The sequence below is a fragment of the Aquarana catesbeiana genome, linkage group LG13, assembly GCF_042186555.1.
Source record: "Aquarana catesbeiana isolate 2022-GZ linkage group LG13, ASM4218655v1, whole genome shotgun sequence".
Lineage (NCBI taxonomy): Eukaryota > Metazoa > Chordata > Amphibia > Anura > Ranidae > Aquarana > Aquarana catesbeiana.
The window spans coordinates 47,657,844-47,674,824 of NC_133336.1; the positions used below are offsets into that span (position 1 = coordinate 47,657,844).

The 16,981-nt window shown below is 41.5% G+C and overlaps 1 protein-coding gene across 2 annotated transcripts in view; it reads left to right on the forward strand.

The window, feature by feature from the left end:
* FRMD6 (FERM domain containing 6) overlaps positions 1-16,981 on the forward strand; it is a 250,182-nt gene that overhangs the window by 184,468 nt on the left and 48,733 nt on the right. For both annotated transcript variants that reach the window (XM_073610059.1, XM_073610058.1), the window contains exon 2: positions 12,616-12,851. In XM_073610059.1, coding sequence (XP_073466160.1) covers positions 12,753-12,851 — 99 coding nt within the window. In that variant the 5' untranslated portion in view covers positions 12,616-12,752. The remainder of the gene's footprint in view (positions 1-12,615; positions 12,852-16,981) is intronic.

The window sequence follows — 16,981 nt, forward strand, 5'->3', positions numbered from 1 at the left end:
GTGTCCTGTGGAGCGGGAGCGCGATTCGGGAGGACATCATATGACGTCCACCTGGATTAACAAAAGGCCGGTGCCGGCGTCATTTGGCTGCAGGCCATGCTGGAACCGGATAAATATCGGTTGTCTTCGTACTTAAAAGGTTGTTAGTAAATTTCCCATGTTTTTTTTTCAGTAAAAAATGCTGCTGGAAGTTGGGAACACTGCTATGGTTTAATTTTGATAAGCCAGTCATGTGATTCACCCCTAATTCCCATTTTTTTTCCAATATCTCTCTGTCTTCAGCTTGCTTGTTGGACAGTTAATGGGCATTTTTGACTCTATCAAGCAAACAAGGAGATGACCCAGGAAGCTTTAAAGCTACATTTGCTTCATGGATGACTGGTTGTGAAGTGTGGCAAGGCTGTGTGAGTCAGAAGACTGAGCAGAATTATTATTTTAATGGTAAAACTGTTAAAGCTTGGGTAAATCTGGGCAGCCTTTTTTTGTCCAATGGCCATTATCTCCACCACAGAAAGTGATGGAAAGTCCAAACTTTTGCAGTTGTCGCAAGAACAAGAAGTGAGGGTAAATCTTCCAGGGGACACCTGTTTTGGTGACAACTGTCTAAGAGGATATTAGAGGGAGCAAAATGTATTTTTCCCCCGATGAAATGCAGATAGCAAAAAACTTGACAGGGTTATTCTAGCTGTTCCCTACTCTATCCAAAACTAAAATGAACAAAACATTGATGTCAGCAACTGTGTATTTAGCTGGTTGTTGGAAGTTCAACATAAAGGTGTATTGTGCTAGGATGGAAGTGTAAAGAGCAATAGAAGGGCTAAAATGCCATTCCTGGAGAAAATGCTCAAGGCTCCCATTGTAGTTGGTCGGAATCCGGCGGACAATCCGACCATGTGTGGGCTCCATCAGACCTGCAGCGGACTTTTTCAGTCGAAAATCTGACAGACTTTAGATTTGGAACATGGTTCAAATCTTTCCAATGGACTCCAGTCCGGTCGAAAAATCTGCTCGTCTGTATGCTAGTCCGGACGAAAACCGATGCTAGGGCAGCTATTGGCTGCTGGCTATCAACTTCCTTATTTTAGTCCGGTCGTACGTCATCACGTACGAATCGGCCGGACTTTGGTATGATCGTGTGTAGGCAAGTCCTATTGTTAGAAAGTCTGTCAAAAGTCTGTCTAAAGTCCGTCGGAAAGACCGTCGGACCTTTGATGCCGAAAAGTCCGCTTGTGTGTTCAAGGCATTAGACACCTGATCATGTGATCTGTGCTGACGTTGAAGCCCAGCCAGTCTGGATCCTGATCCTCTGACGCAGCAAAGGCCTCATGACCAAGTGCCTAGGCCTACCAATGTGGTCAGTCCTAGTGGTAGTCTGAAACCTTACCTTCTCCGGGAAAAGTTCAGTATTTTCGTTCCTCTATTGATCTTGTGTATAATCTCAGGCAGCCCTTGGGCCACCATTTGACACCACTGCTCCGTATTTTCCATTCCTGTTGGCCACTGAGGTGTCACCAGCCTTAGATTAGATCGGAAGATGAGATGTCAGCAATATAAAAATGATCTCTTTATATTCTGGAAGGCTGACCTCAGGACAGAAGAAATGGAAAATAAGATTTCTGTTATGTAATGTGGGCTGGTTGCTCCCTGGCTGCTCATTCTGGCACTGGTGGTGGAGACTTGAGCCTGTAGAGTCACTGGAGGTTGGGTGTGTCCCAGCAGATGTTCCACTTGTGTGGGAAACCAAGGCTTGAGGTTTATGGGGGCAGAAAGAATGAGCAGTATTAGACACAATTACCGTGACAAACCTGGCAGGAGCCAGCAAGACGTGGCTGTATCCACTTATTCATCCTTCTGATACTCGCCAATCTCAGTACAGTTTTTATGTCTCTCAGTACATTTGTTTGCGGCACTTTCAGTATCTAAAACAAAGCAAATTTTGCTTTACATGCCCATTCCACCATTTCTAGTACCCTATCCCTAACGCCTATCAGTACTTAACTTGCCCCTCCACCTAACCTTAACTCTTTGGGGTGTATTTATAAAAAATGTACAGAGCTATTCATTCTCTAAATCTGCATTTCTTCTGTGTCATTGTCATCACAATCAAATGTTACTAGGCTATTTTCTCCCCAGGTTTGGATGGAATTCATTAGGAATAGCATGAATCAAGAAAATACTCTATAATACCACTGGGTGGCACTCCAGGTCAAAAAAAATCTGACCTAGAAAGAAAATTAAACTGTGCCAAAAAAATATACAAATATACTAATGCAACAAATTTATAAATGTATTGCGTATATACATGAATCTCATAAATTCATACAATACATTACAAGCATTGTGCATCAGTAAACCCACAATAAATGTGCTCTAGTGCATATATGTAAATAAAGTGTTGTTGTGCATCAAAATACCCATCGCAATCAATACTATATTTACTCAGAGAAAATGCATCACAAAACCATGGCCCAATATCTCCAAAAATGGGCAAGTTTATTAAAAATAGTAAGGTACTCACAAACATGGGTACGAATCTACATAAAAACAGCATCGCCACTCAACCAATGACATCACAAACCAGCTCTGCCCAATGTGTTTCTGGGCAAACCACGTCTTCAGGGACACAGGATCCCTTGCAGGATGCAGCATTGGGTGACTAAGTGGCCAATCACCAGGATTCAGCAATGTCACATGGGGGGCATGAAGGAAGAGTCCTTTGTCATAATGCTTACGCTCCAACCAGATCCTCTTGGAGCTTTTGCAGATCCACTTCATTTAGTTCTGGGGGGCAATCAGTGTGGTAGGGGAACTGACTATAAGCATGGCATGGGCAAAGGAACCCGTTGGTTTGCCTGAGCCACTCTGTTAACACAGAACTATTTAATTTCTTTCAAAGTTGTACACCAGTAACTGATTATATATTGCCTGTGGATTGCTTATGGAAGTGTGACTTTGCACAAAGTTAGCATGCAAGTATTGGAGCAGAAAAAAAATAGTAATTTACAATTACTTCCATGGCTCTGTTCCTATAAATTTATTAAATGGCCATATCTAAGTGGCTAGTTGAACTCTGGATCTCCTTTTGCCTTGCAAATTGGAAGTACACTTTCCTGTGATAGGAAAAAATGGAAGGCGCTGCCTGTCATAGTAACTTTTGTTGTGCCCCCTGCCAGGTGGGACATTCCATGGAACATGGGGAGCATGGGACAGTTTCTCTCCTGCAGAAAGAGCGTCTTTTAGACATGTATGAAAAATATATGACAACCAGCCAGCTTCCATTCACTTTGTCATTCTAGGTTGGAAAATGATGTGTAATTGGTTGCTATGGGCACGAGTTGTCTCCTTTTTAGAAGGCTTTTACAAAAACATTCAATACAGTACTTTTAGCCAGAAGTCCCTTTTGCAGTTTGCGAGAAGCCATGTGAGGGACACAGCAAACATGTGGAAGAAGGTGCTCTGGTTAGATGAGCTCACAATTTAACTTTTTGGCCTAAAAGGAAAACGCTATGTGTAGTGGAAAAAGCTAACACCGCACATCACCCTGAACACACCATCCCCACTGTGAAACATAGTGGTGGCAGCATCATGTTGTGGGGATGCTTTTCTTCAGCAGGGACAGGGAAGCTGGTCAGAGTTGATGGGAAGATGGATGGGGCCAAATACAGGGCAATCTTAGAAGAAAACATGTTGGAGTCTGCAAAAGACTTGAGACTGGGGCGGAGGTTCACCTTCCAGCAGGTCAACGACCCTAAACATACAGCCAGAGCTACAATGGAATGATTTAGATCAAAGCATATTCATGTGTTAGAATGGCCCAGTCAAAGTCCAGACCTAAATCCAATTGAGAATCTGTGGCAAGACTTGAAAATTGCTGTTCGCAGACACTCTCCATCCAATCTGACAGAGCTTGAGATATTTTGCAAAGAAGAATGATCAAAAATGTCACTCTCTAGATGTACAAAGCTGGTAGAGACATCCCCAAAAAGACTTGCAGCTGTAATTGCAGTGAAAGGAGGTTCTACAAAGTATTGTCTCAGGGGGGCTGAATACAAATGCACGCCACACGTTTCACATATTTATTTGTAACAAATTTTGAATGCCATCTATCATTTTCCTTCCACTTCACAACCTTGTGCCACTTTGTGTTGGTCTATCACATAAAATCCATTTACGTTTTTGGTTGTAACATGACAAAATGTGGAAAATTTCAAGGGGTATGAATACTTTTTCAAGGCACTGTATCTATTAACATGAAACTGCTGCCATAATTGTTTTTTGGATAGATGTGGATACAGTGGGGAAATTTTTTTCATTGCTGTGTGTATCCATGTTGGGAAGCTTTTCAGTGTGTATACTATATATACAGTAAATATACTGTATATTATTTTTTTGAGTATTTTACAAAAACATTTGCGTAAAAACAGTTGCAGATATGGAACATCATGAGATCACATGTATTAACCGGTAATTGTCATGGTGGTTATCTCTTAGAACTTATGACATGGTTACTAACTGGCCTAACTTCCTTAAGTTAAAGAGATTTGTGGTGTTCAGGGTCATAAAAATAAAAAGAAAAGGGCCTTACAGGGTCATATGGTGTTGAATTGTTTCATATGTTGGAAGAACACAGCACAGTGGCTAAGGGGGTAGCACTTCCACCTAGCAGCACTAGAGTAACCTGCCTGGAGTTTGCATGTTCTTCCTGTGCCTGTGTGGTTTTCCTCCGGGTACTCCGGTTTGCTCCCACACTCCAAAGCAATGCTGGTAGGTGAATTGGCTCCTGTCTGAATTGACCCTAATATGTGTATATATGTGAGTTAGGGACCTTAGATTGAGGCTTCTTAAGGGCAGGGACTGATGTACAATATATATGCAATGCACTATGTAATTATAGCACTATATAAGTATCTTTAATAACATAGAGAAACTGTATATTAGACTATATTGGATATATTGAGGGATGGGGACAGGAATGCGGAAAGGTGCCCATTTAAGATCTTCGCATGACTCAGGCCATTATTTTTAAATTGCACGAACCATATGCTTCAGGTGAATGTATATTGTAAAAAAGCTGTCTTCTACCAAGGCCAGCAGTTCTTACATTGACTGATGATTTTATTCAAAGATCTGTTCATTGATAGCAGGGAAGACTTTATTTCCAATACCTCGGAATTACTCTTTTAGCTGCTAATACAAAGAAGCATAGGAGACCCTTCTTTAAATTGGGAATCATTGCGTGTGGGGCAATTTCTGGTTTTACCAATTATGCTATGGCTAGTGACCCATTCATATATAGTCAAGATTTGTTTCCCGGTTGGCTAGTATCCAAGGGCATGTCCACCATGTATGAGGCATTATCTCTCGCTCTTGCACAATGCTAGCAATTGGCCCATGGTTAAGGATTAAGAAAGGGGATTACTTCCCATTTACCGTAATGACCGCTCCACGGGTGGAGAGAGACCTTCCCCTAAGTAATGGGATAGACTTCTTGGAGTACAGCAGGAGAGAAACCAATAATCTAGAAGAAGGTCTCCCTCGTGGGTGAGAAGCCTTGCCTAGAGCTGAGGGCTGTGGCCTTGACAGAGAGAAAGTAGAGTAAGTTGTAGTTCTATTCATGAGTACCCCAATGCCACTTTCTTCCCCCTTGCTGGACAATATTAGCGAATCAGCCTCATGTATGACTGCCATTTGTTTGGACTGTGACAATGTTGCTACTTAACACGCCTTTGGAACTGTTTTATTTTCATTACATCCCAAGTAAAACGCAGTTATTTGCAGAAACTGGTCTTAATGTAGGGTAATAATGTGATGAATAAAAGTAATGTTTGGGAATAAAGATATGGGTTACTATGCACAGCCAATATCAGGGCAAGTAAATCCTTTGTGTGTAGAGTGCAAAATAAAACAAATTAGACTAGGAGCTGGTGGTGGTTAAGGAAAGGGATCGCTCTCCTGGTGGTGGGATAAAAACCTGTCAGTGGAACAAGTGTCTCATGTGCCCCAGGTACATGGTTGGACCTGCTGAGCCTTACCTTAACATGAAAGCACATGAAGAATCCTGTAAGACAGTGTTCCCCAGGAGTGAAGAGGGGTTGTTATGGACTGGGATCAGGGGGTTGGAGTAAGGAGGGTTTTGGACCCACCATCCATGCATGCGTGGTTGCGACATTTGAGTTCTTTGTTGAGAACCTTGGTCAGGAACTGGCTAGCTGGAGGTTTGGCCTCTTGTCGCAGTTAGGGAGTGTCTACAAGGGGAACTTCTTTTGTATGGTGTATGAGCACGTATGCCACTGTGTTAGGGTCTTGAAGCTTACCCGTTACATTTTGTTATGTTGACACTGCAGGAAGTGAGGGGGAATTTCTGCTTTAAAGCTGCAGATAGCAATAAAAACCTCATATTAAAAGGTTGCCCATGGGATTTTAAACATGAGTTGCACCAAACAAAAGTGAATCACTCCATGTGGATGGGATACCTTGAATGAGGATGTTTTTCATCCTCCTTTACAGTACCTGATGGCGATTGTTTAGATATTGTTTTAGCTTTTTGATGCCCTTTGATATCCTGGTGGTTTGTTCCCTCTGTTTCCCCATCCACTGGTGTGCTGCTCTCCCCACAACTCCCAGACAAGACCGTATCCATGAGGTATTTTGCTGTATCTTGTTGTTGTCAGAGAACAAAACAGTAATACGTGCTTATATTTTATGGTGGGTATCCTATCTAAAACGTCAGTTTCCTGATGAAGTGAATGTTTCACGAAACGCATTGGGTTTTAAGACTCTAGACTGTTCTCTGCTGTATATGTATCATAGCTATGACTGTCTAATATAAATTTCTTGACAAGATTTTTATTATGTAGTTCAATAAAAGCTTATATTTTTCAGAAACTTTTTGATTCAATTTTGTTTGGTGCAACTCATGTTTAAAACCCCATGGGCAACCTTTTAAATATGAGACATTCTACTCTCTGGGGATGGAGTTGCACCATTATCCATTGTACCAAAGCCTCTACTTATGCTTAATTCAGCAATAAAAACCTTGGTTTTCTAATCCTTCCCATCTCAATCCAAAAATAATATACAACTTTAACTACTGTTCTGCCTTTTTTTTGTTTTTTTAACTTTTAGAAGGTAATGATAAAATGCAAAAAAAAAATCATCTTATAGAGGACTTTATAGTGATTCACAAACTTTCTGTATTGGTCATTACACATTCCAATATATGAGGAGCGGATTGTCCCTGAAATCTATTTTATAATGTTGGCATCTGTGCAATTCGTGGAAAGTTTTGTAAGCGAATCGCTAGCAGCCTATTAGTCAAATTCTGCTAACGATGTCTGTAAAAGATTCTTGCAGTTCTTTGTGCATAGAGCTGTTTCTGAACAGATGTTATGGCCGCTTGTGTTTAATGAACTGGGCTGACTGCACTGTTAATAAAGCAATTGCGTTAAAGCCATGTTTTTACACAAAATCCCTGCCTAAGTGGAGCTTTTTTCTTTCCAGAAGACCATAAAATGTAATTATACATAATAATTATGAGAAATGGAAAAGAGTGCTAGGGGTTTTATTATAAAAGGTAGCCGGCAAGGGGTGCTGTAAGGCTATATATTCCATAGCAAATGTTCCATGTAGGAATGAACACATTAAGGTATCCTCAGATAAATTGTGACTGGCTGTGCATATACATTCCAGATGATGAAGATATTCATGAACAATCTCTGTATTCATTCATGTTTATGCCTGTGTGAGGGGTACTGTAGGTGCAGAAAGTCATGCACGGTTGTACAGGCTCCTCTCTTGTACTGAAATTGCTTACCTTTATTTTCACTGCATAGTGTGAGCTTCTCACAATGTGCATCAGAATAAAGTTGCCATTCATCCCCATTTTCTGGGAACAGTCCTTCCCTGTTGTGAGCAGTCTGTTCCTGAATAATGGATGTCTCCATCCATCCTAGGGAGATGAGTACCTCAAACTTTGCATAGCGCAGGCTCTAACTCGTCACGCCGCACAAGTGTACTTCAAAAAAATGGCACTGATAGAGCACCAATGTGCTCCAACCATGCCATTTTAGATTGACGCTTGCACAATGTGAGTTGGAGACTGCCCTATGCAATGTCTACACTACACTATCGGGCTTCCTGGGACAGTGCTGGACAATGGGGATGAAAAGATGCAAGCTTAATCCTGACCCCTGAACTCCTGCGCGTTATTTAATTGTGACCTTTGAACTTTAAGTAATGCACAATCTTGACAAATTAAGTCTATGCCTTGCTTAATCCTGACCTCTGAATTCTGTGTTGCTTATTCCTGACCCCTAAACTCTACTTATTCCTGACCTCTGCGCGTTGCTTAATCCTGACCCCCTGCCCTCTGCGCGTTGCTTAATCCTGACCCCCTGCCCTCTGCGCGTTGCTTAATCCTGACCCCCTGCCCTCTGCGCGTTGCTTAATCCTGACCCCTGCACTTTACCCCTCACTTAATCCTGATCCCTGCCCTCTGCGTGTTACTTAATCCTGACCCCCTGCACTCTGCGTGTTACTTAATCCTGACCCCCTGCACTCCGTGCTTTAGATTCTCTTGACCTAGAACAGCATAGGTTCAGGTTTTAGTTGACCAAACTCTCTTAAACCCTGTCTGCAATTTGGGCCATTACCAGAATTCACTGTTGTGTGCTACATCATCACCCTTCTTTTGTTGACCAAGGTATTTTGTCTTTGTACCTCTAAAGACTGCCTTTTGCTCCAAAATTCTGTGACCAATTGTTTCCGGGCATGTTAAAAGATGGGGGGGAGGTTCTTTCGTGAGTGTGGCTAAAAATGAGGGTGTCGTTTTTTAGGCATGGTCACAAGGCTGTTCCTGGATTTAATTTTGAAAATCTGATACCTTTTTTATAATAGAAGCTGTGGCTAATCAAATAGAGTCTGACTCATTCCCTGGGTGGGGGACATCCAATCTCCCCAACCTTACCGTCCCTTATTGACTCTTACAAATACAGTACAAAACATGTAGAAATACATACACACAAACCTAGCACACCATTCCAGCCTCAGGCACTTGGCCCACGCAGGAGCGCCAAAAATCATAAGGCAAGGACAACAGACATGGTATAAGGCGGCCTTAAGGACTGTATGAACTTACAATGCAAGTAGTAAGAAGACCGGTGTACCACAGACCATTCTGACTTGCAGGTTTCCAGAGCCTAAGGGAACCCTATGCTCCCACGAGACATTGGGCATCAACCATTGGGTAACGTGCAAAAATGCAACTATCCACTGCCATGGAAGGCGCTGCCGGCCATTTGGCCCAGACTCTGTCATATTTCTTGGGACAACCTCTGTGAAAATGTGTATCTTTATAGTAGGGTAAGGCATTAACTTGCAATTTCCAGAAAGATATAAGTGGAGGGGACCTTTTTTCCAACAGAGTGTTATAGCTTTCCTGGCATAGAATAGGAGGTCAACCATAGTTCTCTCCGCTAACCTAGGGATTACTTCCTCTAGCAGGCACACCTTCAGGAAGGGAGCGATAGAGGTGCTGGCCAGCTAGTTAATTTCAGAGAGTCCCCTTTGGGATGGTTGCAGCACCAACATGCCGAAGAGTGGGCAGGTCCCATTTTGTGCAATCTATAGGGTGTAAGATGAGCTCTGTGGACAATCTTAAACTGAATGAGACGATCGTCCCTTTTTAGTTTTAGATAAACTTTAACCTTCCTGGGGAATATGCAGTGACATATCTGATTTTGGTGTTAAAAAACATTGCAAGATCTTCAAATTAGAGAATTGTTCCTGGAAATCAGGGACTGTTAAATTTTATTCTAGAGATCAGAGGTCTGTAAATGTTGCAGATATGGAATATTGGTGACTTGATGGTTTTGAACACATGAGTAAGTATTAGGATGTCCTGTCTGTGAAACACATGAATCATTCCATTCCAGTGACTAATGTGTGAAAAAGCAGAGGTTGATGGGTTTTGTCAATAAGGCAGTGTAATGAATATGAGTAAACCGCAGTCACCCCTAGCAACTAAATTTCAGATTACCGCATTCATCTTAGGTAAGACTTTATTGCTGACTGGTTAGGACCTTCAATGAGTCAGCTCGCTTAATAACCCTAAAAAAATGTTGTAGGTCAACAGTGCCAAGCTCTAACCCTCAGTGGGCTCATTAAATATGCGATTTTCTCCAAAACCTGCAGTTTATAGAAAAACACAATGGGGTTTATTTACTAAAACTGAAGAGTGCAAAATCTGGTGTAACTGTGCATGGTAGCCAATCAGCTTCTAACTTCAGCTTGTTCGATTAAGGTTTGTCAAAAAACTGGAAGCTGATTGGTTTCTATGCAGAGCTGCACCAGATTTTGCATTCTCTAGTTTTGGTAAATCAACCCCAGAAGATCTTATTGCATTTTCTCCAAAGTTTCCCCATGTATACAAACCTTAGTCAGTTACTCCTTGTCATTTTTTGCAATAACATATCCACACAATTGAAAGGTGTGTTGTTTGTTTTTTTTTTTTTTCGTCTTTAGAGGTGTTCCATGTAGCATTGCCACCTGTCCAGGATTCACCCGGACAGTTCGGGTTTTGAATCATGTGTCCACCTGAAACCCGGACGCATTATTCAAACCAGGCTGTGGCTCCCCAAGTAACCAAGATAGTCATGCACAATTCTGTTGCCGCTGCGGGTGGCTGTTTGGGGGCAGGTTTGGCATCATTGTAGGGTGGGGTGATGATGTCAGCAAGAGCAATTTGGCCACACCCACTGGCACGCTCTGTGTGCTACATTACTACTCTGCTTTGGGGCACCCAAATGTGTCCCAGGTCTTTTATCCTATTGTGTTTACTGCAAAAAAAATGAATTGCCCTGTGCCTCAAAAGTGTCTGGGTGTGGCTTGAAGAAAAGGTGGCAACCCTAATTCCAGTTAACCTTGCAAGACTTTAAAGGTGTCTGTAGGTATGCTGATATATACTGTAGCAAATTTTGAAAGACCAAGCAGCTCTAATATTGAAATAATGATGTAACATTCACATATATGGTCTCAACTCCTCTTTGGTTAGTCAGTACAGCTCTCCATGATATCAATGGATTGGTATAAAGGCATTGGAGGGGTTGGGTCACATAGGACTTCAGCTCTTCAAGAGCTCTGCATGGTATCTGAACATGCATCATGTGCAGTTATGATTTATTAGCCACAGGTTTGTTTTAAAGTGTATGTACACCCTAACAACGTACTTATCATTTTTGCTCCCTTTTAGTCTGTTTAAATAGAACAAAACCCATTTATTATCACTAGGGAGCTGGTTGGGCATAAGAAGCGCTGTCTGCCATTAAATGGCTTTGGTGGGCTTGTCGCCTTTTTGTTGTTGGTGGGAAAACTCTTCCAACATGAGAGGTAGGCAGTGTACTGCTTGTGTTCCCTGGGTTTCTAAGACCAGACCATGCCAAGCCAAAAAAGGCCAAATAATTTACTTTAAACATTGAACTGTCCAGTAAAAACATTGGTGGAAGATGAGCAATGAGGCTTATTTCAATAATAATGTCTCACTTTCTTGGCTGGGTATGCATTTCAGAGCTGCAAGTGGAAAATTCCTATTAAGGGTAATTTTACCTAATACGAATATTATTTTTGAGGAGATGCACTCTATGTTCCATCCAAAGGCTTTTCATACTTATGAAAGACTATAGTGGTAAGATCTGTTTGCCACAGATATGATAATCCTCATCTTCTCTCCTCTATTGTTTACTCCTCTATTTGTGGGAGTTATAATATACCATATTGCCTTAAGTAAATGATTACTCCTCTTAATTATTGAGTTCAGGTGCACATAGCCTGCTCTAAAAAAAAGACTTCTAAAAACTATTTGTGTGGCTGGACAGGGCCCTACTGAACACCATTGGGATGGTTCATCCCAACCTAACCCAATTCAACCCTACTGAACACTTTGGGATGAACTAGAATACCAATTGTGAGTCCAGTCTTATCATCCAACATCAGTACCTGATGGCTGAATTGGTACAAAGTTCCACAGACACACTCAAATCTTGTGGAAAACCTTCCTGGAAGAGTAATGAACTTCATATTAATGGCCATGGTTTTGGAATGGGCTGTCCAATAAGCTCATACAGGTGTGATGTTTTTTTGTCAATATACAGTATAGTGTAGTATGCTGGCTTCAGGGAGATGGCAAATGTGATTTTAGACAAGAAGGCAAGATTAAGAACTATTCGGACATATGTACAGTCTTTGCGATTAGTGTAAATGAGTGTATCACTGGTCTTGCAATGTCAAATTAGTGTGAAAAGTTGTAGTTGACTAACTCACACAGAGTTGCTAGCCCTTTAAACCAGCCTGGAAGTTATTTTTACACCCAATAGATGACCAATGTAATTCCATTAAGGCTGCTAAGCCTCTAATAAATAATTCAGGATCTCTGACATTCCCTGATTAGCCGAAACTTAAGGTAGAATCCATAAATAGTGTGTTTTCTGTATCTGCTGAGTAATCTATATGAGAATCAATGTATAAGCTATTACTTAGGGATTCCAGTTGCCGGGAAGAGATTTAATAAATTGCCTGTCTTTGAATCGTTATAAATGATGTCTATTCTCCATCTCTTTACAGTGATGATTCACTGACGGTTGAGGAACCTTCCTCCGATTCATGGATGATCATGAAGCCTTGTGAGCGGTGGCAGAGCTCAGGCAAGTCCATGGAGCTTGGAGCAGCAGACTGACCCCCACACAGAGGCCAGAACAAAGATGAGCAAGCTCCCCTTCCAGAACAACAGAGCCATGCAGGACCGGCGGAGTGTTTGTGTGTTCCTTCCAAACGATGACACCTTGAGTATCATCATCAGTGTGAGTACCTGCTTATCAGTTCAGACTTAAAATTAATTGTAGACAAAACTTCTTTCTTTTTTCTTCTATTCATAGTTAAGAAAAGAGCTGGTTAAGGTATAGAACCCATGTAAGGTCTGTACTGCTTCCTGGGACTCCATTAGAGAGAGATTTACCCTGACATCCTGCCCCATGGACAACTTCTAAAGCTTAACTTTAGGCAAAAAAAAAAATACTTCCTAAAAACAAGAGGCTTGTATATTCTTATTAAATCTTGGTGTAATTTGTGCATTGTTTCCAGATCTGTGCAGTAATTTAGTGTGAGACTTTCCCTCTGTGCTGTAGCTTCCTGTAATAAAGACCGCTCACTGCTGCTCTCTATTCTTGTGCAGGGTGACTGGTCTTGTCTCCGCCCCCTCCTATAGATTTCTGCAGGCAGCCTGTAGTGGGTGGAGTCTGCTGGGCCCCTTTTACAGCTTTGCTCTTAACTCAGGCTATGTGCAGCCCAGTGATGATGTCACATCTACTTTATGAAGGTAACTCCTAGGTTTACAAGGGAATCTGGTGCGTGAAAATTAGATTTATATTCTTTGAGGCCACTGACAAATATATTTAGTTTACATTTGTTTTGCCCAGGGTTACATTTAAGCAGGCATAAAATGAGAGGAGTTCTTCAACCGCAACATGGGCAGAAATAAAATAAAATTCCTTTTCTTAATTGCAGCTAGGAAAGGCTAGAACCCCTATCAGATTTTTATTTCTGTCTCTGTCCCTATTGCAGGTTTTCCCTTTTATGAAGTCTGAGATGGCAGTAGTAAAAGCCCAACAGAAGTTCTAATCCTTCCCCTGCTATCCAAATGTGTAAAACAAAATGTGGCTTGACTTACATTTTCAACCCAACTCCATACAAAACTTTTTTTCCTATCTTGGGTAGACTTGGGAAGAGTAAATAATCATTTCGTTTTTCTTTGCTGTCTTTGACCAGATTAGGGAGATTTGACCTAATTTCCCATACCCATGACAGCAGGATAAGTAATGAGAGGAGAGATTGTCATGAGAACCGGAAGATGCAGACAGTAATAATAATCTTTCAACTCTTTCAATCCAACATTTTTATTCCATTTTACTGATTTTGGATATACTGGATGTGTTAGCAGCCCCCTTTCAAAATGAATGGGCTGCCTTAAAGTGTATTCTGAACCCAGGACCCTTCATTCACTATCTGGTCTCCCACAGAACATGGAAATGCAATTATTTTAGTAAATATCAACTGCCAAATACCTTTTCTCATCAGCAGTATATAGCAGTCTTATGACCTCTCAGTGTCTGGTTAAAGCTTGTAGGAGGAGTTTTCATTCTACTCTGACTGTCCAATGAGGCTGCATGGCCCCTGATCCTCTGTCTGGACAGTACTGATTGGCTCTGTTCTGATCCCATGCACCCTCCTCCCCCCCCATAAAAACTCTAGCAATACACACCAAACTGAGCATGTGCAGAGTTCCCCCAAGGCTCCGTACTATTAGCAGATGGATTGGGGACAGTAAAATGTGGAGGATTAACTCCTTAGGTTCAACAGTGAGTATAACAAGCATGCTTTACTGCTTATACAAACTGTTGTGGGTTTAGTAACAATTTAACACAACGCATGTTAATGTGTGATGTAACACGTGTTGATGCACTGCACAAATGTAAATGGGCCCTTACTGTACCGAGAGGAGATCCTCCCCAATGGGGAAAGACCACAGATAAAAACTTGACAGAGGTTCTTCCCCCTTCCCCACTCTTTCCAAAATTGGGGGGGAGGGGGAGCGTTGGCTGGGATTGGGATTTAAACCAATTTTTTTTTTTTGTTATGAAAACAGTTTCCTTAAGCCGTTCCTATGAAAGTGTCACCCGCCTTATTTCTGTTCACACACTGCAAGTTCCAGTGTCTCCAGTATTTATCACTTCTGGAAGTGTCAGATGCCTGTGTCCCCCACTCTGTGCTTTGGTTCCATCCTCCGAACCCCACTCTAAAGGAGGCAACAGTTATGTAGGTGCCAGAGGATGGGACCACCACAGTGAGAATTTCTGGCATGACTAAGTAAGAACAGATGTCCCCAGTTATGCCATCTCAAACCCAGTCTATTAAGATACCTGACCTGCCAAAAATCAGTCCACACAAAGTTCTAGAGTCAAAATGGAAATAATAGAATCCTATTAAAAATGTTAAAGGTTGCTGATCTTTGAAGTCACTGAACCCATATCCTGCTTTTGTATCTGTGGAACTATTTAATTATTATAGGCCCCCAACCTCAAGACACCGGCTTGGGGACAATATCCCAACTAGTCACAGAGACCTCCATGTCCTAAATTCCCAGTTAAACCCACCGTTAACGGAATGCACCTGAGGGTTCCATACCACAGATGGGTGCCCAACCATTGGACTAGCACTGATTTTTTTTACCACCTCCAAAGACCACCTCCAAGATTTTGCTGCAATTTGCAGTCTCCCGCTGCTGGCGGTCAACATAGGCTATAGTGTACACGAATATAAACAGAAACCCTGGTAATAGATTACCTGGGAGGCAAAGGGGTTACTTTAGTGACAAAAGGTCATAAAAGGGTATGCTGAAAAAAATAGAAACTTTATTTTTAATTCATTACAACAGCGTTCAATACTAAAAACCATTTAGCTTCCAACAACACAGGATCACACAAATCCACAAAAAAGTACCATGGGTGAAGGTGCATACAAGACCAACAAACAAAAAAACAAAAATCACAGAACACAATGGGGGTTATTTACGAAAGGAAAATCCACTTTGCACTACAAGTGCACTTGGAAGTGCAGTCGCTGTAAATCTGAGGGGTTGATCTGAAATGAGGGGAAACCCTGCTGATTTTATCATCCAATCATATGCAAGCTAAAATGCTGTTTTTTATTCTCCTTGCATGTCCCCTCGGATTTACAGCGACTGCACTTTCACTGCAATTTAAAGTGCACTTTGCACTTGTAGTGCAAAGTGGATTTGCCTTTAGTAAATAACCTCCATTGTGTTTTGTGTTTTTTTTTTTTTTGTTGGTTTTTTTTTTTTTTTTTGTTGGTCTTGTATGCACCTTCACCCATGGTACTTTTTGTGGATTTGTGTAATGATGGAGGCTAAATTGTTTTTAGTATTAAACACTCTTGGCATGAATTTAAAATAAGTTTCTTTTTTTTTTTTTTCAGCAAACCCTATTATGATCTTTTGTCACTAACGTAACCCCTTTGCCTCCCAGGTAATCTATTGCCAGGATCTCTGTTTATATATGTGTTTGTTTGGTTACGGTGACAACACCCAATTTGGTGAGTGGTCTATGGTCATGTATGATCGCTGATGATTAACTAGGGCCCGTTGTTGTTTCAGGTTTGGGTTTATGTGTACATCAAGCCTTAGGCTTCATGTACACCAGCAGCTCCTAAACTCAACTCCATAAAAGCCTATGTGGTTGATTTACTAAAGGCAAATAGACTGTGCACTCCAGAGCTTAGTAACGAGGTAAAGCTTCACTTTACAAAAAGTATCCAATCACGTGCAAGGAAAATAAATATTAAATTTTGCTTGCCGGTGATTGGATGATGGAGGTCAGCAGAGCTTTTGCCCATTTACTAAGCTCTGGGGTAACTGCTCTTGCAGAGTGCAACTTGCCTTTAGTAAATCAACCCCTATGTGTCAAAATGCACATAGGCTTTTAGCAGAGATTAGGAGCTGCCGCGCTTAGGAGAGCTTCAATCTCCCTCTCCTGAACGCAGAAGAATCGCGTTCAGGATAGGAACCGCCGGCTGCAGGAAACGGCAAACTGATTTTATAGCGTTTCGCATTTTCCCGTGGCCGCGGTAAATGTAGGCAGTGTGTACATGAAGCCAAAAGAAGATTGTGAACAGGAAAGGAAGAAGCCTTTATTGTAGCGGAAACATAGGATGCCTCTTCTGCAATAAAAAAAAGCTCTCTGCAGTTTTTATTAAGGCTCCATGCATATTAGCATTTTTTTTTTTTTTAAGCTTAAAAAAACACTGGTAATAGCTTTTTGTAGGAGCGCTAGTGTTTTATTAGCATTTTTGCAGTTCCTTAAAAGGGGAGAAAAAAAGTTAAAAAAAAAAACGTTTCTAGAAGCGTTTTGCAGCGTTA